This window comes from Zophobas morio, unplaced genomic scaffold (assembly GCF_036711695.1).
Source record: "Zophobas morio isolate AGI-343-1 ecotype UQ-CSIRO unplaced genomic scaffold, CSIRO_AGI_Zmor_V1 ptg000018l, whole genome shotgun sequence".
NCBI classification, from domain to species: Eukaryota; Metazoa; Arthropoda; class Insecta; order Coleoptera; family Tenebrionidae; genus Zophobas; species Zophobas morio.
The window spans coordinates 389,343-413,532 of record NW_026972123.1 but is presented as its reverse complement, the minus strand read 5'-3'; the positions used below and the strand labels follow the sequence as shown (position 1 = coordinate 413,532).

The window sequence follows — 24,190 nt, the reverse complement described above, 5'->3', positions numbered from 1 at the left end:
TGTCTCTTGATCCATGTAGGTATTCAAAATTTTGAGCACAAACTAAAACTAGGATGAACACTCCTGAACCACAAGAAGCGTTGTAGATATTATTCAATTAGTTACTCTTCTTCATTATTTTATGTCAGCTTGGTGTAGAGGTCGCTTGAAAGAACTCAACGCTCACGAACATGTCTTTTAATAATTGTGAAAAATATAACAAATTTAGTAATAAGCTTTACAAGGAACTGAATCGCATGCTCATATGTACAAATCTCCTCGGCCGCCGCCTCCCCGCAACGTGTCTTTGGCACCCCAACTGTCACTAGGTACACGTCGACCGGGCAGACGGCGCCGCGCACAATCCAGATCCTCTCCTTAAATGCCGTATGTACAAAACACACAAATACGATGCATAAGTATATACATAAAAAAACGCTGCTGTCATCACGGAACCCATACTCAGCTGCATTCACGACGATAAAAAAATAAGGCAAATATTCAAACCTACTTAATAAGACATAAAAATTACAATATTTCGAATTCGTGCTCCGAGTCGAAGTCGCCCGTGAGCTCGAAATCGGCGGCTTCCACCGCGTCGTCGAGCGTCGGCGTCCACTGTTTCGGTTTTTCATAAGCGATTTCGAAGAGCGGCTGTTTCTCGGGTTCGATTAGATCTCTTTTGATTGAGTGGCATAAGTCGTTGAAGTCGGATTCGGTGCTGCAGAAGAAGCACTGAAACGAGATGGTCAATATCTGTTTTTTAGTAAAAAAGTCACGATTTACCACTGCTACTGAAGGATCCATGCTTAGTATGTTTATTCTAGAAGCGTATTTACAGTGATAAGTGCAGTCGAGTTCGATTTCTTCTTCAGTTTCTTTGTTCTCGACCGAACCTGATTTTTGGGTGGTGTGGGGGTCTAAGTAGATTACTTCGTCGCCGACGCAGCCTATGAAGTACAAAGCCAGGTTTGGTTTGCCACCGATCACTCCGAGGCTTTGTTTGAATTGGAAACATTTCTGGAAAATTTAAAAACATTATTTAATTCACCTTCCCCATAAAAAAACTAAGTCGACTTACTTTAAGTCCACTAACATAAATAGGATTAATATCTTGAAGCCCCAATCTCAAAGGCACTATAAGTAACAACGGCTTCCAATCCCCTTTTTCGCACTTCAGACTCCCACTCCCCTCCGGACTCTCGCAACTTAAGCACATTTCTCCTACAACAATCAGCCAATCAAAACAATCACCACTTCAACTCACCTCTTACTTATATCACTGACGACGAGTGCGTTATCTAATGCTATATGAATAGCAAGCGAGCTCCACTCGTCATACTTCACTAGCTTCCTAAAAAAAATAATACATATTTAATTTAAAATTTTTCCCATCAACTGTGATTCATTTTACTTCAAAACTTGAGCCACCGTGTTGGGGCCGAACCACTGTCCCACTTCCTTGTTTTCCGACACACCCATCATGGCGATCTGATGGATGGAAAATGGCGCTTGTCTCTTATCCATGAATTTTCCCAGGATCTTGAGGTACGTGGAGTCTTTGGTTTCGGGTTCCCACATCCAGTCCCTACCTACAACATTAGTTATAGTGGAAGCTTTTTCGGAAAACTATACGTTTTACTATTTGTAATTGAGTCAAGGTGGCTGCGTCTGCGCGACGAATGTGTGCCCAAAACTGTCACTGGGCCGACCAATCAAAGCTGATATTTCTATAAATGTTAAACATTGACTGATTTTTTAGCTGAAGCCGGGATTATTAACATTGTCATGTATGAAATTTATTTATGAACACTCTGTATAATAAGAGACAATGTTCCCTAATTTTTGGATCTGGAATTCCGTCAATAACGAACGTATTTATACAGGATAATTTAATATGCTAATCGTCGGTTTTCTCGTGTTTTTTAAAAGGGACACCGTGTATTTTATAGGTATAGTATTTTTTATCATCTTTCGAGATTTATCTTGTTAATAATTAAGAAGAAACTCTTAAAACAAAATTGGTCCAAACTTATTTAGACAGAAATTATTTATTCTCTCGCCCTTGAGGTATAATCAAAGAAAATCAAAAGTCTAAAAATCTCCAATTCGAATAATCGGAATGTCAAAAAATCGAAAACATTGAAAAATCATCCGAAAAGTAGAAAAATTGAAAATCAAAAAGTAACAAACTGAAAATTCGAATATCGAAAAATTGAGAAATCGAGAAATCTAAATTCAAAAAATCGGAAACTCGAGAAATCTACAACCTAAAATTCGACAAATCGAAAATTAGCAAAATCGGAAAGTCAATAAATTGAAAATTCGAAATATCCGAAACTCGAGACAATCAAAAAATCAAAAGTAAAAAATAAATGAAAAACCAAAAAACTGAAGAATGAAAAATTGAAAACTATAAAACCGAAAAGTAAAAAATTGGAAATTCGAATATTGAAAAATCGTAAATTCGAAAAATGAAAAATCGAAAAATTTGAAAAATCCAAAAATCGAAAATTAAAAATATTGAAAATTCGAATATCGGAAACCGAAAAATGAAAAGATCAATTCAAATATAGAAAATTCGAAATATCGGAAACTCCAGAAATTAAAAAATCGCAAAGTAAAAAAAATGAAAAATCCAAGAGTAAAAAATTGAAAATTCGAAAAGTAAAAAGTCTAAACACTGAGCAATCGAAAAATTGAAAATTCAGAAACTCGAGAATTCAAAAAATCGAAAACTAAAAAAATTGAAAAATCGAAAAACTGAAGAATGGAAAATTTGAAAAATCGAAAAACCGGAAAGTAAAAGAAATTATATTTGAATATCGAAAATTCGAAATACGAAAAATCGAAACTGGCGATCTCAAAATATCAAAAAGTATAAAAATTAAAAATCAAAAACTGAAGAATGCAAATATTGAAAAATTGGGAAATGGAGAAATCGAAATTTAAAAAAATGAAGTCCAAAAACAGAAGAACGGAAAATTTGAAAAATCGAAATATCCGAAACTCGAGACAATCAAAAAATCAAAAGTAAAAAATAAATGAAAAACCAAAAAACTGAAGAATGAAAAATTGAAAACTATAAAACCGAAAAGTAAAAAATTGGAAATTCGAATATTGAAAAATCGTAAATTCGAAAAATGAAAAATCGAAAAATTTGAAAAATCCAAAAATCGAAAATTAAAAATATTGAAAATTCGAATATCGGAAACCGAAAAATGAAAAGATCAGTTCAAATATGGAAAATTCGAAATATCGGAAACTCCAGAAATTAAAAAATCGCAAAGTAAAAAAAATGAAAAATCCAAGAGTAAAAAATTGAAAATTCGAAAAGTAAAAAGACTGAAATCGATAAATAAAAAGTCTAAACACTGAGCAATCGAAAAATTGAAAATTCAGAAACTCGAGAATTCAAAAAATCGAAAACTAAAAAAATTGAAAAATTGAAAAACTGAAGAATGGAAAATTTGAAAAATCGAAAAACCGGAAAGTAAAAGAAATTATATTTGAAGATCGAAAATTCGAAATACGAAACATCGAAACTGGCGATCTCAAAATATCAAAAAGTATAAAAATTAAAAATCAAAAACTGAAGAATGCAAATATTGAAAAATTGGGAAATGGAGAAATCGAAATTTAAAAAATTGAAGTCCAAAAACAGAAGAATGGAAAATTTGAAAAATCGAAATATCCGAAACTCGAGACAATCAAAAAATCAAAAGTAAAAAAATTGAAAACCCAAAAAACTAAAGAATGAAAAATTGAAAACTCTAAAACCGAAAAGTAAAAATTCGAATATTGAAAAATCGTAAATTCGAAAAATGAAAAATGGAAAACTTAAAAAATTGAAAAATCCAGAAATCGAATATTAAAAATATTGAAAATTCGAAATATGGGAAACTCGACAAATCGAAAAATCGCAAAGTAAAAAAATTTAAAAATCCAAAAGTAAAAAGTTGATAATTCGAATTTTGAAAAATCAAAAATTCCAAAATCGAAAAAGTGAAAAATCGAGAAATCGAAAGGTAAAAAGATTGAAATCGATAAGTAAAAAGTCTAAACACTGTACAATAGAAAAATAGAAAATTGAGAAATTGAAAATCCAAAAAGTGAAAAATCGAGAAATCAAAAAGTAAAACGATTGAAAATTCGAATAAAGAAAAGTCGAAAATTCGGAAGATCGAGAAATCAAAAAATGGAAAACCAAAAAAATTGAAAAATCGAAAAACTGGAGAATGGAAAATTTGAAAAATTGAAAAACCGAAAACTAAAAAAATTGAAATTCAAATATCGAAAAATCGTAAATTCGAAAAATGTAAAATCGAAAAATTCAGAAATCGAAAAATGAAAAATATTGAAAATTCGAATATGGAACACGGAATAATAATAAAAAAACAATTCGAATATAGAAAATTCAAAATATCGGAAACTCGAGAAATAACAAAATCGCAAAGTAAAAAATTGAAAAACCAAAGCATGGAAAATTTGAAAAATCGAAAAACCGAAAATTAGAAAATTCGAGATTTCAAAATATCAAAAAGTAAAAAAATTTTAAATCGAAAAACTGAAGAATGGAATAATCGAAAAATCAAAAAATCGGAAACTCGAGAAATCTAAAACCAAAACATCTAAAAGTCGACAAATCGAAAATTAGCAAAATAGGAAAGTCAAAAATCGTAAAATTGAAAATTCCAAATATCGGAAACTCGAGACGATCAAAAAATCAGAAGTAAAAAAAATGAAAAATCGAAAAACTGAAGAATGAAAAATGAAAACTAAAAACCGGAAAGTAAAAAATTGGAAATTCGAATATAGAAAAATCGTAAATTCGTAAAATGAAAAATCGAAAAATCCAGAAATCGAAAAATAAAAATATAGAAAATTCGAATATCGAAAACCGAAAAATAAGATCAACAACTCGAATATCGGAATTTTTTCGAGTTTCCAATATTTCGATATCGGAAACTCGAGAAATCAAAAAATCGAAAAGTAAAAAAAGATTATTAAAGAACTGACAAATGGAAAATTTGAAAAATCGAAAAACCGAAAAGTAAAAAAATTGAAAATTCGAAAAATCAAAACTCGAGAAATCAAAAAAAAATCAAAAACTAAAAAAATTAAAAATTGAAAAACTGGAGAATGAATTGAAAAATCGAAAGTAAAAAACTGAAAATTCGAATATCGAAATTTAAAAAAATGAAGTCTAAAAATTGAATAATGGAAAAACTAACAAATAAAAAAAATTCGGAAAACCAAAAATCAAAAAATCGAAAACTCGAGAAATCTAAAACCAAAAAATCTAAAATTCGACAAATCGAAAATTGGCAAAATCGGAAAGTCGATCGAAAAATTGAATAATTGAAAAATCGAAAATTGGAAATATTACAAACTTGGACAAAAAGGGAAAAATTTTAAAAACCAAAAAAACGGAAGAATGAAAAATTGAAAACTCTGATAACCGAAAAGTAAAAAATTGGAAATTCGAATAACGAAAAATCGAAAATCAAAAACTAGAAAATAGAAATACTGAAAAATCGAAAAGTAAAAAACTGTAAATTCGAATATCGAAAAATTGCGAAATCGAAAAATCTAAATTTAAAAAATTGAAGTCTAAAAACTGAAGAATGGAAAAATCGAAAAATCAAAAACTCGAAAACTCGAGAAATCTAAATCTAAAACCAAAAAATTTAAAATTTGATAAATCGAAAATTAGCAAAATCGGAAGGTCGAAATTTCGAAAAATCCAAATATTGGAAACTTGGGACATCAAAAAATCAAAAGTAAAAAAATTGAAAAATCAAAAAACCAAAGAGTAAAAAACTGAAAACTCTAAAAACCAAAAAGTAAAAAATTGTAAATTCAAAAAATAAAAATATTGAAAATTTTAATATCGAAAAATATAAAATTTGGAAAATTGAAAAATCGAAAAATGGAAAAATAGATTAACAATTTGAATATTGAAAATTCGGAACATCGGAAACTCAAGAAATCAAAAAATTGAAAATGCGAATAATGGAAAATCAAAAATTCGAAAATCGACAAATGGAAAAATTGAGAAATCGAAAAGTGAAAGGATTGAAAATTCGAATATCTAAAAGTCGGAAACCAAAGAACTGGAAAATCAAAAAGTCTAAAATTCGAAAATTAGACAAATCCCAAAAAGGCTTATAAATTACAAAAAAATGCAAAAAAGGAGAAACAAAAAAGAGATTAAAAATGCGACAAAAAAGGGTACAAAAAAACTATTAAAAGAGGCTAAAAATATGAAAAAAAAAAACGTCAGAAGAGATCATAAAAAGTGACAAAAACATGCGACAAAAAAAATAACACAAAAATGCCATTAAAAGTAACAAAAAATGGCACCACTAATGCGAAAAAAGGCGTCAACAAAAAAAAAAACAAAAAAAGCGACAAAAAGGGATTTTTTTTATACATGGTTTATCGCGATTTGGCTTGACAATAATAATAAAAAAAAACATATTGAACAAAAACTTCATTTTAAGAAAAAAACGTGTAAAAAAGAGTAAAAACGCGATAAAACGGAAATAAAAATACAATGAAAAAAGGTTACAAAAACCCATCAAACCACGCAACAAAAAAGGGAATCAAAGATCACAAAAAATGAGAAAAACTAAGGCGACAAAATGACACAACAAAGGAACACATTTGAATATCGATTTACTATATCTACGATAACTCAAAATATTTGCAAGACATCAGAGCAGTCGGTTCTATAGTTTTTTACATAAATTATAAAGTGGTGTTTTACAATTTGTACTTTTTTTTCCAAATACCCTAGATGTCAAAGGTAAAAAAACAAAGGCAGACTAATAAACCACACGGACTGTTATTTTTTAAAATGTAAGTAGGATTTACGTTGCAGAATTTTGAGATGACGTAATCAAATTATTGGTGGGGATGATATGAAATCGCCCACAAACGATCGAAAACTTATTCATATGTAAAAATGTAATCACTTCACCTTTAACAAACTTATGGATTTTTGTACGTTAGAAAAATAATTCCTGTTTTTATAAACAGAGAACTGTTTGAAAATGTTCAAATCCGCCTATTGTATTCCATCTACTTGAACAAATTTGTTCAGGGTAATGAAGGTCTTGCAAACATTAAACCAAATCTTTCTTGGAAGTAATTATCCGGACCGTGGTGTTTACGGCAGGTTCAGAATAAATTTTGGAGACATAATAATTTTCTCAAACATCCCAGCTCGCATTTTTATGACTTGGCTGGCATTATTTATTTTAGGAACACGATAATAAAAACTGGCATTAATTTACACTTTCATACCATATTTTTTGAAAAGTATTTTGAACGTCCTTACGTCATTTTTTTAATTAGTCGCCTCAATACAAACTAATTAATCGCACTTATCTAAAAATATCAACCATGCAAGCCACACATCTTTCTTTATTTTCGTTTTTATCTAGCTACTCGAACTAAATCCAGCTACCCCACTTACCCAAATGCAAGCTGATGAGAGCCTGCGCCAGCACCATCTGGCCGCATCGCAGCATGCAGCCCCATCCTTTGTCCGTCGTGAGGCCTTCGTCTCCTCCGATGGGAACAAAGTTCTTCCGATATGTAAACCAGACTTTCGAGAGGATATCCTGGCGGATGATGTCCAGTTCTGGACAGAGATTCAGCTTGGATCTGGGATAAACACAGCGTTTGGATTTACCTTGGACAGCGTTGTACTTCTTGCCTAGGATGTAGACTGGTTCTCTCGTGTTGGGGATGTCGTCTGGTTCGATGCTCCCTTCTAAATACATTTCAAACATTCCGTCCATGGCTGGAGAGTGTTGTGTTCATGGATTTTGTGGTGAAGATGTCTTGACTGGCGTGGGTTTTGAGAAGCACTACATTTCAAAGTTTGTTTTCGTTTTAGTGTCAGAATGGCATTGTGTCAAACAACAGCTGATCTGTGTTGTCATTTAGGGGGTGGGGGAAAACGAAAAGTCCCCAGATGGGGACGTTTCGAAATGGGGCTTTGGATTAATTTACCATGGAAAGTACATATAATCTTTCTTGGTTTGAATTGTATAAATTTGTGTATTTTTCTATGCATACATTTTTTTATTTTTTAAATAACCTGGTGTAAAGTTGGTTGCCTATATCAATATTTGTCTGCTGGATTATTTTCACCAGAGGCGTAGAAACAGGGAGGATAACGGTTTTAAATAATTCCATATTATTAATTACCAAAATACACAACGAAAGTTACAAGACTAATGATTATTTTACTTTTGTACAACAGGGCCCACAATTCAAAAAAGAAGTAATAAAAAAAATTCGTCACATTTTAATATATAGGTGTTAATTGTCTCTTATAATTCCCATCATGTCAATTGAGTTTTGTTTTATGCTTAAACCTGAGAGTACTAAAACTCAGCTTTACACATACCGAAATCAAGTAGACGGAAACGAAAGCAACAAAAAATAATACTAAGAATACGTCCAATAAGTAGTACTCAAACCACGACATATCGACCGCTGTACTTCTCAAATGTTTAGCACCTCCATGTCTTAACACGTACTCAATCCACCAGACCGACTTGTCCACACCTGACATGGGTTGGTCCGAAAATAAGTCCTTCAGTTTATAAATTTTTTCTCTGTACCTAGGAAAAACATGGATGCCAGGGAAGTAAAAACGCCACTTTTCCATAGTTAACTTACTTCTTATTTTCGGCTACGTCTCGTATGGCTTCTTTCAGTTCCTCCTTAGTCATAGTCATATGATCAACGCTTCTGCCAATCCCCAGTTGTACCATTTTGTACACATTTAGCGGTTGGTCTGCGAAAACGGGCATTCCCACCATGGGTACGCAGTTAGTTATGGATTCTTCCAACGACTGAAGACCCCCTTGGGTAATAAAAACTTTGACGTTTCTGTGTCCTAAGATGTCTTGCTGAGGAAGCCATTTTCGTGTTACCACATTTTTGGGTTTATCTGGAAAATGGTCGTCTTCCCACTTCCATAAAACGTTGTATGGTAGTTCGGACAATGCTTCGATTATAATTTTTCGGGCGCTAATTTTAAAACTGGCACTTCTAACATTGCTGCCTAAGTTGAAGTAAACAACACCTTGGGTACTCGCATCTAGGTAGTCTTGAATGTCCTGAAGAAGTTTTTAGTTTTGACGACAACGATCATTGGGTACTTACTCGTGGTAGAACAGTTTTTGGGGCAATGTGCATTTGTCCTACTTCTATTACTTGAGGAACTTGAGGTCGTACCAGATGTAGAATAGGATTCGTGTTGACTAAGATTAAACTGACATTTTTTTCTAAATCACGGATGTAAGGACAATCTTCGCCCCAATATTTCTTCGACACTCTGTCATTCTTTGGTATGACGTACCAGTAGTAGACTAAACGGTACCACAAGTTGTACATCACACTACGAATTTTTGCATACATATTAAACCCCCCCATAATATTAAAAAATATATCAGGATTTAAGACGGGGTGTGTTGGGTTTCCAACAGCATCTTGTGTGTGCAGGAATAACCCTAAAGAGTGTACCCCAATAATCGGTACTTTAAATCTACACCCCAAACCATACACCAGAGAATGGAACGTTTCCACTAGTACCAAATCGAAGTCGCTTTCCAGTTCAGTGAAAGTTCTTTTTGCTATTTTGAAGTTCTCCTCTAGTATTTCCTCGGAGACCTTTTCAAGCCACAACATCGAGTCAATTAAATAAATATCTTTAGCCATTTTATCCCCGATGTATTCTCGCCTCAGGATATCATAAGTCAAACTTGTATCGATTTCTCTTAAATTTGTTAAACTGGAATTTCGGAGAGGGTTGGGTGTGAAAACTGTAACCTGGTGGCCTCTTAAAGACAATTCTCTCCATATGGGTTGGTACATGACTTGGTGGCTATGTGCCGGGATAAAAAACATTCCCAGGATCTTAGCACTTTGGGAGTGGCGAAGAAGGGCGAAAAGTGTTAAAGTAACTACTAACATTGTAACTCAAGTTGTCTTCGATCGGCCAAGTATTTATAGACTGCTTTAATCGAGTTTAGTAGATTGGTGACATAAATTACTAATAAAGAGTGTATATTTCAAGTTGATAGTCATTTGTGTTTTTCTTTTTGATAAAAGTGGCACTTGAGGGATTTATTAAAAGTGTGTGTAAAATAATCGATAACATTTTGACGCTCCTGCATTAATGTAGAGAGGCGGAGTCGGGGAATTTTGGCTTGAGACAAAATATATGTTCCGCTGTATTTCTTATCAGCGCGTCGATCTCTGAATTCTTTGTGGAATTTTAGACAACCTCGTTTTTTTAGATCTCCAGAACTTATTTTCTACCCCATTTCTTCGACAATTAAAAAAATTGATTCTTGCTTTGGTACAGTGGCGTAACTAAAAATACTTGATAATATTAAAAATCTTGCTTTATTAGAATCATAAACACGTTATATTTTTAGAATTAGCACGTCGACATTTATATATGTGAATTTTTTGTTAAATTTTAGTCAATTTCTCAAAATCTCAATTTTTCATACGTCCCTCTTTTCAAAATTTGGATCTTTTTTCAATTACCTTCGAAAATTACCTAGAGATTGTTTGTAGACTTTGACCTCTAGAAGTTATTTTTGGTTTCATTTATCCAAAAAACCCTACATATTTTTATAAAATCTGTCAAGAAATAATGGCAATTTTTAAGACAAAAAAAAAAATCGATCCGAATATGTATATCTAAAATCTTGCTTCAGGACAATAAACACGTTATATTTTTCGAATTAGTACGTCGAGATTTATATTTGTGAATTTTTTGTGGATTTTCCGTCAGTTTCTCAAAAGACCAATTTTTCATACATTCCCTTTTTAAAAATTTGGTTTTTTTTTGCCACCTTCGAAAATTAACTGAAAATATGTTTTTGTAGACTTCGACCTCTACAAGTTATTTTTGCCTCATTTCTTCAAAAAACCCTGTAATTTTTGCAAAACATGTCAATAAATTATGTCAATTTTTAAGATAAAAAAAAATGTATAGCTAAAATTTTGCTTCAGGACCATAAACAGTTTTTTTTTTAATTAGAATGTCGAGATTTATAACTGTGAATTTTTTGTTGAATTTTAGTCAATTTCTCAAAACTTCAATTTTTCATACGTCCCTCTTTTCAAAATTTGGATCTTTTTTCAATTACCTTCGAAAATTACCTAGAGATTTTTTGTAGACTTTGACCTATAGAAATTATTTTTGGTTCCATTTATCCAAAATATCCTACAATTTTTGCAAAATCTGTGAATAAATTATGTCAATTTTTAAGATTAAAAAAAATCCGATCCGAATATGTATATCTAAAATATTGCTTCAGGACAATAAACACGTTATATTTTTCGAATTAGTGCGTCGAGATTTATATCTGTGAATTTTTTGTGGATTTTCCGTCAGTTTCTCAAAAGCCCAATTTTTCATACATCCCCTTTTTAAACATTTGGATCTTTTTTTGACCACCTTCGAAAATTACTTGAAAATATTTTTTTGTAGACCTCGACCTCTAGAAGTTATTTTTTGCCTCATTTCTTGAAAAAAACATACAATTTTTGCAAAATCTGTCAATAAATTATGTCAATTTTTAAGATAAAAAAAAATGAATTTCAAACCGGATATCTATACCTAAAATCTTGCTTCAGGACTATAAACATGTTTTTTTTTTCGAATTAGAACGTCGAGATTTATATCTGTGAATTTTTTGTGGACAACCTCTAGAAGTTATTTTTGCCTCATTTCTTCAAAAAACCCTATAATTTTTGCAAAATCTGTCAATAAATTATGCCAATTTTTAAGATAAAAAAAAATGTATGGCCAAAATTTTGCTTCAGGACCATAAACAGTTTTTTTTTTTTTTTAATTAGAATGTCGAGATTTATATCTGTGAATTTTTTGTTGAATTTTAGTCAATTTCTCAAAACTTCAATTTTTCATACGTCCCTCTTTTCAAAATTTGGATCTTTTTTCAATTACCTTCGAAAATTACCTAGAGATTTTTTGTAGACTTTGACCTCTAGAAGTTATTTTTGGTTTCATTTATCCAAAAAATCGTAAATTTTTTTTTAAATCTTTCAAAAAATTATGGTAATTTTTAAGAATAAAAAAAAAATCGATCCGAATATGTATATCTAAAATCTTGCTTCAGGACAATAAACACGTTATATTTTTCGAATTAGTACGTCGAGATTTATATTTGTGAATTTTTTGTGGATTTTCCGTCAGTTTTTCAAAAGCCCAATTTTTCATACATCCCCTTTTTAAACATTTGGGTCTTTTTTGACCACCTTCGAAAATTACATGAAAATATTTTTTTGTAGACTTCGACCTCTAGAAGCTATTTTTTGCCTCATTTCTTGAAAAAACCATACAATTTTTGCAAAATCTGTCAATAAATTATGTCAGTTTTTTAGATAAAAAAAAATGTATAGCTAAAATCTTGCTTCAGGACCATAAACAGTTTTTTTTTTTAATTAGAATGTCGAGATTTATATCTGTGAATTTTTTGTTGAATTTTAGTCAATTTCTCAAAACTTCAATTTTTCATACGTCCCTCTTTTCAAAATTTGTATCTTTTTACTTCCCGAGCGTAAGCAAAGGAAGTATTGTAATCGAGTCCGTCGGCCGACTCTCTACTTTTACATTTTCTCGATCTTTCATGACCCCTAGAAGACGAAGAAATAGGTCTCCCATTTCCGTCTGTCTGTCCGTCTGTCCGTCTGTCCGTCTGTCCGTCCGTCTGTCCGTCTGTCCGTCCGTCTGTCCGTCCGTCTGTCCGTCTGTTGTCCCGGATTTTTATTAGACAGATAATCTCCGAAAGTACTCGACCGATTGTTGTGAAATTTTGTACTTATATTAAGAATATCATGTAGATGGTAAAACGCTAACCAAAATTTGTCTAATCATCCCCACCACTAATGCGATGACGTCACTTCAAAATTGTACATAGTAAATGGGTTTTCAATTGTATAAAATAACATAGTCCTACACATGTAGTTTACAACTCCGAATCGACTTTTCACCCGAAACGTCCAGATTTTTGGAAAAAAAATCAAAATTATAAAACAACATTTTGAAATTTAATTTTTAATCTGCTAACCAGAATGCTTTGAAATGTTGCAGATGTTTTAAGGCTATAAAGAGCATCATAAATCTTTAGTCAAAAAATATTTGCTTACCCCCTCCAAAAACTTGATGACGTCAGCTCAAAAGTTTGTGGAATAAATCATATCTAAAATGTACAAAATATGATGAGTCTGTACTTGTGATCTATCACTCCATTCATATTTTTTGGATTTGCATATACAGGGTGACTCAAAAAAATTAATGAATGCGTAAATTTATTTTACTGATTTACTCAGAAACTACAAAACCGAATGCTTTGAAATCTTGCAGATGTTTTAAGGTTCTAAAGAGCATAATAAATGTTTAGTCAAAATATATTTGCTTATCCCCTCCAAAAAATTGATGACGTCAGCTCGAAAGTTTGCCGAATAAATCCTATCTAAACTGTAAAAATATGATGAGTCTGTACTTGTAATTTATCACTCCATTCATATTTTTTGGATTTGCATATACAGGGTGACTCAAAAAAATTAATGAATGCGTAAATATATTTTATTGATTTAATCAGGAACTACAAAACCGAATGCTCTGAAATCTTGCAGATGTTTTAAGGTCATAAAGAGCATAATAAATGTCTAGTCAAAATATATTTGCTTATCCCCTCCAAAAACTTGATGACGTCAGCTCGAAAGTTTGCCGAATAAATCATATCTAAAATGTACAAAATATGATGAGTCTGTACTTGTCATTTATCACTCCATTTATATTTTTTGGATTTGCATATACAGAGTGACTCAAAAAAATTAATGAATGCGTAAATATATTTTATTGATTTAATCAGGAACTACAAAACCGAATTCTTTGAAATCCACCGCGAAAAAAAAACATAATAGGCATGCAGTCGTCACGTTTCCGACAGCGAGGGAAGTACTGTCTAAACTCTTTAGACCAATTTTTTCAATTACCTTCGAAAATTACCTAGAGATTTTTTGTAGACTTTGACCTCTAGAAGTTATTTTTGGTTTCATTTATCCAAAAAACCCTACATATTGTTATAAAATCTGTCAAGAATTAATGGCAATTTTTAAGACTAAAAAAAAAAATCGATCCGAATATGTATATCTAAAATCTTGCTTCAGGACAATAAACACGTTATATTTTTCGAATTAGTACGTCGAGATTTATATTTGTGAATTTTTTGTGGATTTTCCGTCAGTTTCTCAAAAGACCAATTTTTCATACATTCCCTTTTTAAAAATTTGTTTTTTTTTTTACCACCTTCGAAAATTAACTGAAAATATGTTTTCGTAGACTTCGACCTCTACAAGTTATTTTTGCCTCATTTCTTCAAAAAACCCTGTAATTTTTGCAAAATATGTCAATAAATTATGTCAATTTTTAAGATAAAAAAAAATGTATAGCTAAAATTTTGCTTCAGGACCATAAACAGTTTTTTTTTAATTAGAATGTCGAGATTTATATCTGTGAATTTTTTGTTGAATTTTAGTCAATTTCTCAAAACTTCAATTTTTCATACGTCCCTCTTTTCAAAATTTGGATCTTTTTTCAATTACCTTCGAAAATTACCTAGAGATTTTTTGTAGACTTTGACCTCTAGAAGTTATTTTTGGTTTCATTTATCCAAAAAACCCTACATATTTTTATAAAATCTGTCAAAAAATAATGGCAATTTTTAAGATTAAAAAAAAAAATCGATCCGAATATGTATATCTAAAATCTTGCTTCAGACGAGATTTATATCTGTGAATTTTTTGTGTTTTTTTAGACAATTTCTCAAAAGCTCAATTTTTTAAAATTTCGATCTTTTTTCGACTACCTTCGAAAATCACCTACAGAGGTTTTTTTGTTGACTTCGACCTCTAGAACTTATTTTTAGCCTCGTTCCTTCGAAAAATTCTACAATTTTTGCAGAATCTCTCAATAAAATACATATAGCAATTTTTAAGAAAAAAAAATCAGTTTGAATTTCGAACCGATATCTAGTTAAAATCAGCACATCGAGACTTATATCTGTTAATTTTTATCCAACTTTTTGAATTGCTCGATTCTTCAATACTCCCTCCCCCTAATGAAAATTTGTAACTTTTTTCGATCACCTTCCAAAAATTATCTGAAGAGATTTTTCTGTACATTTCGATCTCCAGTGTTACTTTCGGTCTCATGTTTTCGAAAACTACTACCGTTTTTCCCAAATCGACCAATGAATATTGCAATTTTTAGGATTTTTACTTCCCGAGCGTAAGCAAAGGAAGTATTGTAATCGAGTCCGTCGGCCGACTCTCTACTTTTACGTTTTCTCGATCTTTCATGACCCCTAGAAGACGAAGAAATAGGTCTCCCATTTCCGTCTGTCTGTCCGTCTGTCCGTCTGTCCGTCCGTCTGTCCGTCTGTCCGTCTGTCCGTCCGTCTGTCCGTCTGTCCGTCCGTCTGTCCGTCTGTCCGTCTGTTGTCCCGGATTTTTATTAGACAGATAATCTCCGAAAGTACTCGACCGATTGTTGTGAAATTTTGTACTTATATTAAGAATATCATGTAGATGGTAAAACGCTAACCAAAATTTGTCGAATCATCCCCACCACTAAAGCGATGACGTCACTTCAAAATTGTACATAGTAAATGGGTTTTCAATTGTATAAAATAACATAGTCCTACACATGTAGTTTACAACTCTGAATCGACTTTTCACCCGAAACGCCCAGATTTTTGGAAAAAAAATCAAAATTATAAAACAACATTTTGAAATTTAATTTTTAATCTGCTAACCAGAATGCTTTGAAATGTTACAGATGTTTTAAGGCTATAAAGAGCATCATAAATCTTTAGTCAAAAAATATTTGCTTATCCCCTCCAAAAACTTGATGACGTCAGCTCAAAAGTTTGTGGAATAAATCATATCTAAAATGTACAAAATATGATGAGTCTGTACTTGTGATCTATCACTCCATTCATATTTTTTGGATTTGCATATACAGGGTGACTCAAAAAAATTAATGAATGCGTAAATTTATTTTACTGATTTACTCAGAAACTACAAAACCGAATGCGTTGAAATCTTGCAGATGTTTTAAGGTTATAAAGAGCATAATAAATGTTTAGTCAAAATATATTTGCTTATCCCCTCCAAAAAATTGATGACGTCAGCTCGAAAGTTTGCCGAATGAATCCTATCCAAACTGTAAAAATATGATGAGTCTGTACTTGTAATTTATCACTCCATTCATATTTTTTGGATTTGCATATACAGGGTGACTCAAAAAAATTAATGAATGCGTAAATATATTTTATTGATTTAATCAGGAACTACAAAACCGAATGCTCTGAAATCTTGCAGATGTTTTAAGGTCATAAAGAGCATAATAAATGTTTAGTCAAAATATATTTGCTTATCCCCTCCAAAAACTTGATGACGTCAGCTCGAAAGTTTGCCGAATAAATCATATCTAAAATGTACAAAATATGATGAGTCTGTACTTGTCATTTATCACTCCATTCATATTTTTTTGATTTGCATATACAGAGTGACTCAAAAAAATTAATGAATGCGTAAATATATTTTATTGATTTAATCAGGAACTAGAAAACGGAATGCTCTGACATCTTACAGATGTTTTAAGGTTATAAAGAGCATAATAAATGTTTAGTCAAAATATATTTGCTTATCCCCTCCAAAAACTTGATGACGTCAGCTCGAAAATTTGCCGAATAAATCATATCTAAAATGTACAAAATATGATCAGTCTGTACTTGTGATCTATCACTCCATTCATATTTTTTGGATTTGCATATACAGGGTGATTCAAGAAAATAAATGAAAGCCTAAATTTATTTTACTGATTTACTCAGGAACTACAAAACCGAATGCTTCGAAATCTTGAAGATATTTTAAAATTATCATAAGCATGGTAAATTTTTGATCAAAACGTATTTATGACGTCACCACAAAATTTTGCTGAATAAATCCTATCTAAAATGTACAAAATATGGTGAGTCTCTTCTTGTGATTTATCATTCCATTCAAGTTTTTTCGATTTGCATATACAGGGTGACTCAAAAAAATTAATGAATGCGTAAATTTATTTTATTGATTTAATCAGGAACTACAAAACCGAATGCTTTGAAATCTTGCAGATGTTTTAAGGTTATAAAGAGCATAATAAATTTTTAGTCAAAATATATTTGGTTATCTTCTACAAAAAACTGATGACGTCAGCTCAAAAGTTTGCCGAATAAATCGTATCTAAAATGTACAAAATATGATGAGTCTGTACTTGTGATTTATCATTCCATTCATATTTTTGGATTTGCATATGCAGGGTGACTCAAAAAAATTAATGAAGGCGTGAATTTATTTTATCGATTTAATCAGGAATTACAAAACCGAATGCTTTGAAATCTTGGGAATATTTTAAAGTTATTATAAGCATGGTAAACTTTTGTTCAAAATGTATTTGTTCATCCCTCCTAAAAAAATTGATGACGTCACCCTTAAATTTTGCTGAATAAATCCTATCTAAAATGCAAAAAATATGATGAGTTTGTACTTGTGATTTATCATTCCATTCATATTTTTTAGATTTTCTTAAGAGGTGGTTCAAAAAAATTAATGAAGTCAATTTATTTTATTGATTAAATTAAAGGCAACACTTATTATTAGTATTACACCCCAACCAACCCAATTTGGTAGACACAAAATTTGTTAAAGGAAAAACTCGGTTGAAACATAAGGGTAGCACGCTTATTTACATCGACTTTAACATTACAGACCTGCATTTGTTTTATTCGTTCACTTGGTTCCGCGAATGTGAAATAGACATGTTTATAATCAACCAATTGTGAATTTCACCGTCAAGAATTAAAATAAAACCCAATGTTTTATATAATAAGCGGAAGTCGAAGCAATAAAACCGATGGTCGTTTTGTCTACAGTTTCTCTGTTTGACTCTCATGCACGTATGCTGTTACGCTTGTCATCTTAAATTAAGAATGTTTATACATAAACGATTTTCAGTTGCCGTATACGTGAGTAAATTGTTTCGTTATTTTATTGATTATAAAAAATCAATATTCAAAACGACCCAATTCATTTTCCCGAAAATTTGGGAATACAATAATTTTATTCTTAGTATTACACTACATCTATCCCAACTGATATACGTGTCCTTGCAAAAATGTTGATGACGTCATCGCAATTTTTTTTAAATTCCCACTGCAAAAATGTAATGAGAAAAAAACACAATAGGCATGCAGTCGTCAAGTTTCCGACAGCGAGGGAAGTACTGTCTAAACTCTTTAGACCAATTTTTTTAAATTTCGAATTATATATTGAATTCACGCTCCTGGCGTTTTTTTAAAGAATCTGTAAGATCGTTGGGGCTCCAGCTTTTTTTTTAACATAAGTTCCTCCAGTGTGACTAACGTCAATGCGCTGAATCCTAAAAAAAGGAAAGACAGACGGTGTTAAACTAATAATAATAAGACTACTAGAAAATGAAAACGAAAATTTTATTATCATTACTATAATGTGTCATAAATTTTTAGTATTTTGATGTAAAAAACTGAAAGCACAGCTAACATTTTAATTCTGTTTTCTTTTGGCCGCAAATCTCAGAATTCTGAACAGTAGCTTCCCACAGACCAAAATCAAGTAAACAAAAAACGAAACAACAAAAAATAACGCCAAATATACATCCAGCAAGTGGTACTCAAACCACGGCATATCGGCTGCCGGACTTCTCAAGTGTCTAGCGCCTTTGTGTCTCAACACGTATTCAATCCACCATATTGTCTTCTCCAAACCCGTTAGTGGCTGGTCCGAAATTAAATTACTCACTTCTTTGATTTTTTCCTTGTACCTATAAATCTACAACTAGAAACAAGTCTCTTCACATTTCAACCTACTTTTTATTCTCCGAGACGTCAACAATAGCTTCTTTCAATTCTTGTTTGGTCATACTTACATGGTTAACCCCTCTCCCAATGCCCAATTGTACCATTTTCATCACATTTAAAGGTTGGTCGCCTATAAATGGTAATGCTACCATAGGAACGCAATTACTTATAGCTTCCTCCATCGACTGGAGACCTCCTTGTGTAACAAAAACTTTAACATGTTTGTGCCTCAAGACATCTTGTTGAGGAAGCCATTTTCGTGTCATCACGTTCTTGGGTTTATCTGGAAAATCGTCGCTTTCCCATTTCCACAAAACGTTGTACGGTAGTTCCGACAATACTTCTTTTATAATTTTAATAACATTCGGATCCAAATTAGCACTTCTGACATTAGTACCTAAGCTAAAGTAAACGACACCGTTGGTACTCATATCTAGATATTCTTGAAGATCCTAGAAGATCTTCACTTTCGTAAAATTAGTGTAAAGTTTTATACTTACGCGTGGTAAAGGTTTTTCACTAGTAATGTGCATTTTTCCCATTTCGACTACATTCGGAAGAAGAGGTCGTACTGGATGTAACAGAGAATTAGTATTCATTAAAATCAAGCTAACGTTTCTTTCTAGATCACCAAGATAGGGACAATCTCGTCCCCAATATCGCTTTGCTATTTTATCAGCTCTGGGTAAAAAGTACCAATAGTAGAAAACGCGGTACCACCAGTCGTGCACAGTGCTACCGATTTTTTTAAACAAGTCGAATTTTTCCATTACGTTGACAAACAAATCGGGACTTAGGACAGGATGCGTCGGGTTTCCCACAGCGTCATGCGTTTGCAAAAACACCCCACAAGAAGAAATCGTTATAAAAGGTACTCTAAATTTACACCCTAAACTGTAAACCAGAGGGTCAAAACTCTCCACTATCACCAAATCAAAATCGGTGTGCTCGAACATCGTTTGTACCTTTTTGAAACACTCTTCAGTTATTTCTTCGATTTTGGTCATCATCCAGTACTCCGCAGCGGCCATGTAGCGCTCTTTGGCTAATTTTTCCCCGATGTAGTCTTGTCTCCAGATGTCGTAAGTTGAGCTCATGTCGATTTCGGTTAGGTTTGTCAGGGTGGCGTTTTTCAGGGGGTTGGGGGTGAAAACTGTCACTTGGTGGCCTCTTAGGGATAGTTCTCGCCAAACTGGTTGGTAGACGACTTGGTGGCTGTGTGAGGCTATGGGGAACATGCCTAAAATTTTGGCGCACTTTGATTGGTATAAAAGGGTGAAAAATAACAGCGCTATCAACATTTTTTGAGGATAAAGAACGTTGTGATTGTGATAAGTCGGTTCAAAAGGTTTTGTAAACAACGCAATTAGTATGAATTTATGAATACAACGGGGTAAATTGTGATTCATAATTCAGTTGATTAGATAGTGGTGGCATTTTAATGGCAACAAATAAGAGATATTAGATGATATTTTAAAGTTAATTGATACATTTTCAGGTTAAAAAGATAATGTGCAAAAATTTAGTAAGTGTGTGTGAAGGTAATTGAATGTTAAAAACACATTCAAGGTTTAGAAGGCATAAAGTGGAAGAGAGATAAGTGGTTAATTGATATGTGTACGCAAAACAAATGGAATGTGAACACTGAACGATAAATTAGACTATTAACGAGAAATAGTAGTAGTAAAATAATATAGAAGTAAAAGTCAGTGTTCACAATTTTCTTGCAGTAAAAAAAGTAAAAGTAAAATTAGAAAGATGAACAGGTTATGGGCCCAATTAAGCAAAAATTTACTTTCGGTTCGACTTACTAAAGAAAAGGTAGCAATAAAGAAAAACAATGAAAAAATATTCGAAGGAAATAATTGGTCTAAAGAATTTATACAGTACTTCCCTCACACTCCGAACGGTGATCTGATATTTGTCAGGTCGTGGCGGGTCAGGACAGGTCAGGTTAGATCAGGTCAGGCTGATTTTTCTTTTGAATTTTTTAGTTTTGTAATTTTTCTATTTTTCGATTTTTCCTTTTTTCGATTCTTGAATAATCCGTAGACTTGGTTTCTCAATTTTTCTACTTCCTAGTTTTTTGACTATTCAAATTTTCGATTTTTCAATTTTTAGATTTTCAGTTTCTCGAATTATCAATCTTTCAATATTTCATTTTTTTTTAAGTCGAAAAATCGAGAGATGAAATTTGCGCTTTTTCAATTTCTAGATTTTTCAAAATTTAACTTTTGTGGTGTTTCAATTTCTGGATTTTCAGATTTTTCGACTTTTTCATTTTTGTCTTTCTCGTCCTCGAATTTTCAACATTTTAATTTCCAATGACATATTCTCTTTTTCAATTATTAAAATTTTTAATCTATGGATTTTTCACTTTCTCGATTGTTGAATTAGCTATTCGTTGTCTCGATTTTTTAATTTTTCCATTTCTCAATTTTTCGAATGTACAAATTTTTGATTTTTCAATTTCTCGAATTTTCATTTTCTTTATTGTTCTGTTCCTCGATTTTTCGATCTATTGATTTCTTAATCTTTCGATTATTCGATACTTTAACTTTTCAGTTTTTTTGATTTTTAGTTTCTTCGGTTTACCGAATTCTGGATTTTTCTTTTATCAGATTTTTAGATTTTTAAGTTTTTCCATTTTCCAATTTATTCGACTTTCCGATTTTCTATTTTTCATACTTTCGATTTCTTGATTTCAGGATTTTTCAATTTGTCGAGTTTTCGATTTTACAGTTTTATATTTTTCAGTCTTTCAAAAACTCGAAAAATCCAGACATTCAAAACTCGAAAAATCCAAAAATTCACAAATTGAAAAACACCAAAACCAAAAATTGAAAAATCGAAAACTGAAATTTGCGATTTTTCGATTTCTGGATTTTTCAATTATTCAAACTTTCAGTTTATCGATTATCTACTTTTTCGATTGTTCAATTACCTATTTATTGTTTCGGTTTTTTAATTTCCGTTTCCCAATTTACGGATTTTTCACTTTTTCAATTATCCAATTATATGTTCCTTGTCTGGGTTTTTTAAATTTTTCCATTGCCCAATTTTTGGATTGCACACATTTTTGAGTTTTCAATTGTTAGATCTTTCAATTTCTCGAATTTTCAAATTTTTTATTGTTCTGTTCCTCGACTTTTCGATTATTCGATCTTTTGTCTTTTCAGTTTTTTGATTTTTGGATTTTTAGTTTCTTCAGTTCATCGATTTTTGGATTTTTCTTTTTTCGACTTTTAGATTTTTCAATTCTTCAATTTTCCGATTTCTCATTTTTCGAACTTTCGATTTTGTCGATTTCATGATTTCCGAATTTTTCGATTTATCTATTTCTCAATGTTATAGTTTTTCAGTCTTTCAAAAAACCGAAAAATCCAAAAATGTACAAATTGAAAACCTAAAAATAGAAAAATAAATAATAGATAAATTGAAATTTGCGACTTCAATTTCTCGATTTTTCAAATTTCAACTTTTGCGGTTTTTCAATTTCCGGATTTCCCGATTTTTCAACTTTTCGTTTTTTTGGTTTCCTCGTCCTCAATTTTTCGATTGTTCAATTTTCAATTTCTCTCTTTTTCTATTATTCAAATCTTCAATTTACCGATTTTTCACTTTTTCAATTATCCAATTATATTTTCCTTGTCTGGGTTTTTTTAATTTTTCCATTCCCCAATTTTTCGATTGCACAAATTTTTGATTTTTCAATTTTTAGAACTTTCGATTTCTCGAATTTTCAAATTTTTTATTGTTCTGTTCCTCGAGTTTTCGATTATTCGATCTTTTGACTTTTCAGTTTTTTGATTTTTGGATTTTTAGTATCTTCAGTTTATCGATTTTTGGATTTTTCTTTTTTCGATTTTTAGATTTTTCAATTCTTCAATTTTCCAATTTATTCGATGTTCCGATTTCTCATATTTCAAACTTTCGATTTTGTCGATTTCATGATTTCCAAATTTTTAGATTTACTTATTTTTCAATTTTATAGTTTTTCAGTCTTTCAAAAAATCGAAAAATCCAAAAATTTACAAATTGAAAAACACCAAAGCCTAAAAATAGGAAAATAGATAAATTGAAATTTGCGACTTCAATTTCTCGATTTTTCAAATTTTAACTTTTGCGGTTGTTCAATTTCCGGATTTCTCGATTTTTCAGCTTTTCGTTTTTTGGTTTCCTCGTCCTCAATTTTTAGATTTTTCAATTTTCGATTTCTCTCTTTTTCTATTATTCAAATTTTCAATTTACCGATTTTTCACTTTTTCAATTATCCAATTATATGTTCCTTGTCTGGGTTTTTTTAATTTTTTCATTCCCCAATTTTTCGATTGCACAAATTTTTGATTTTTCAATTTTTAGAACTTTCGATTTCTCGAATTTTCAAATTTTTTATTGTTCTGTTCCTCGAGTTTTCGATTATTCGATCTTTTGACTTTTCAGTTTTTTGATTTTTGGATTTTTAGTATCTTCAGTTTATCGATTTTTGGATTTTTCTTTTTTCGATTTTTAGATTTTTCAATTCTTCAATTTTCCAATTTATTCGATGTTCCGATTTCTCATTTTTCAAACTTTCGATTTTGTCGAGTTGATGATTTCCGAATTTTTTGAAATTATCTATTTCTCAATGTTATAGTTTTTCAGTCTTTCAAAAAATCGAAAAATCCAAAAATTTACAAATTGAAAAACACCAAAGCCTAAAAATAGGAAAATAGATAAATTGAAATTTGCGACTTCAATTTCTCGATTTTTCAAATTTTAACTTTTGCGGTTGTTCAATTTCCGGATTTCTCGATTTTTCAGCTTTTCGTTTTTTGGTTTCCTCGTCCTCAATTTTTAGATTTTTCAATTTTCGATTTCTCTCTTTTTCTATTATTCAAATTTTCAATTTACCGATTTTTCACTTTTTCAATTATCCAATTATATGTTCCTTGCCTGGGTTTTTTTAATTTTTTCATTCCCCAATTTTTCGATTGCACAAATTTTTGATTTTTCAATTTTTAGAACTTTCGATTTCTCGAATTTTCAAATTTTTTATTGTTCTGTTCCTCGAGTTTTCGATTATTCGATCTTTTGACTTTTCAGTTTTTTGATTTTTGGATTTTTAGTATCTTCAGTTTATCGATTTTTGGATTTTTCTTTTTTCGATTTTTAGATTTTTCAATTCTTCAATTTTCCAATTTATTCGATGTTCCGATTTC

At 31.2% G+C, this 24,190-nt stretch overlaps 3 protein-coding genes across 3 annotated transcripts; all 3 read right to left on the bottom strand.

The window, feature by feature from the left end:
* Positions 1-162: 162 nt before the first annotated feature.
* LOC135130840 (cysteine protease ATG4B) lies at positions 163-7,947 on the bottom strand. The gene is made up of 7 exons (XM_064058269.1): positions 7,682-7,947; positions 7,463-7,630; positions 1,394-1,571; positions 1,254-1,333; positions 1,061-1,203; positions 766-999; positions 163-714 (listed from the first exon to the last, which is right to left on the bottom strand). The coding sequence occupies exons 1-7, from the start codon at positions 7,788-7,790 to the stop codon at positions 508-510; spliced, it is 1,119 nt and encodes a 372-aa protein (XP_063914339.1). The 5' UTR covers positions 7,791-7,947; the 3' UTR covers positions 163-507.
* A 397-nt stretch (positions 7,948-8,344) lies between these two features.
* On the bottom strand, positions 8,345-10,135 carry LOC135130748 (UDP-glycosyltransferase UGT5-like). Its single transcript, XM_064058167.1, has 3 exons — positions 9,169-10,135; positions 8,680-9,122; positions 8,345-8,621 (listed from the first exon to the last, which is right to left on the bottom strand). The coding sequence occupies exons 1-3, from the start codon at positions 9,976-9,978 to the stop codon at positions 8,345-8,347; spliced, it is 1,530 nt and encodes a 509-aa protein (XP_063914237.1). The 5' UTR covers positions 9,979-10,135.
* Positions 10,136-18,585: 8,450 nt separating this feature from the next.
* Positions 18,586-20,289, bottom strand: LOC135131022 (UDP-glycosyltransferase UGT5-like). Its single transcript, XM_064058532.1, has 3 exons — positions 19,490-20,289; positions 18,999-19,441; positions 18,586-18,952 (listed from the first exon to the last, which is right to left on the bottom strand). Exons 1-3 carry the CDS (start codon positions 20,225-20,227, stop codon positions 18,676-18,678), a joined length of 1,458 nt encoding a protein of 485 aa, XP_063914602.1. The 5' UTR covers positions 20,228-20,289; the 3' UTR covers positions 18,586-18,675.
* Positions 20,290-24,190: the final 3,901 nt, after the last annotated feature.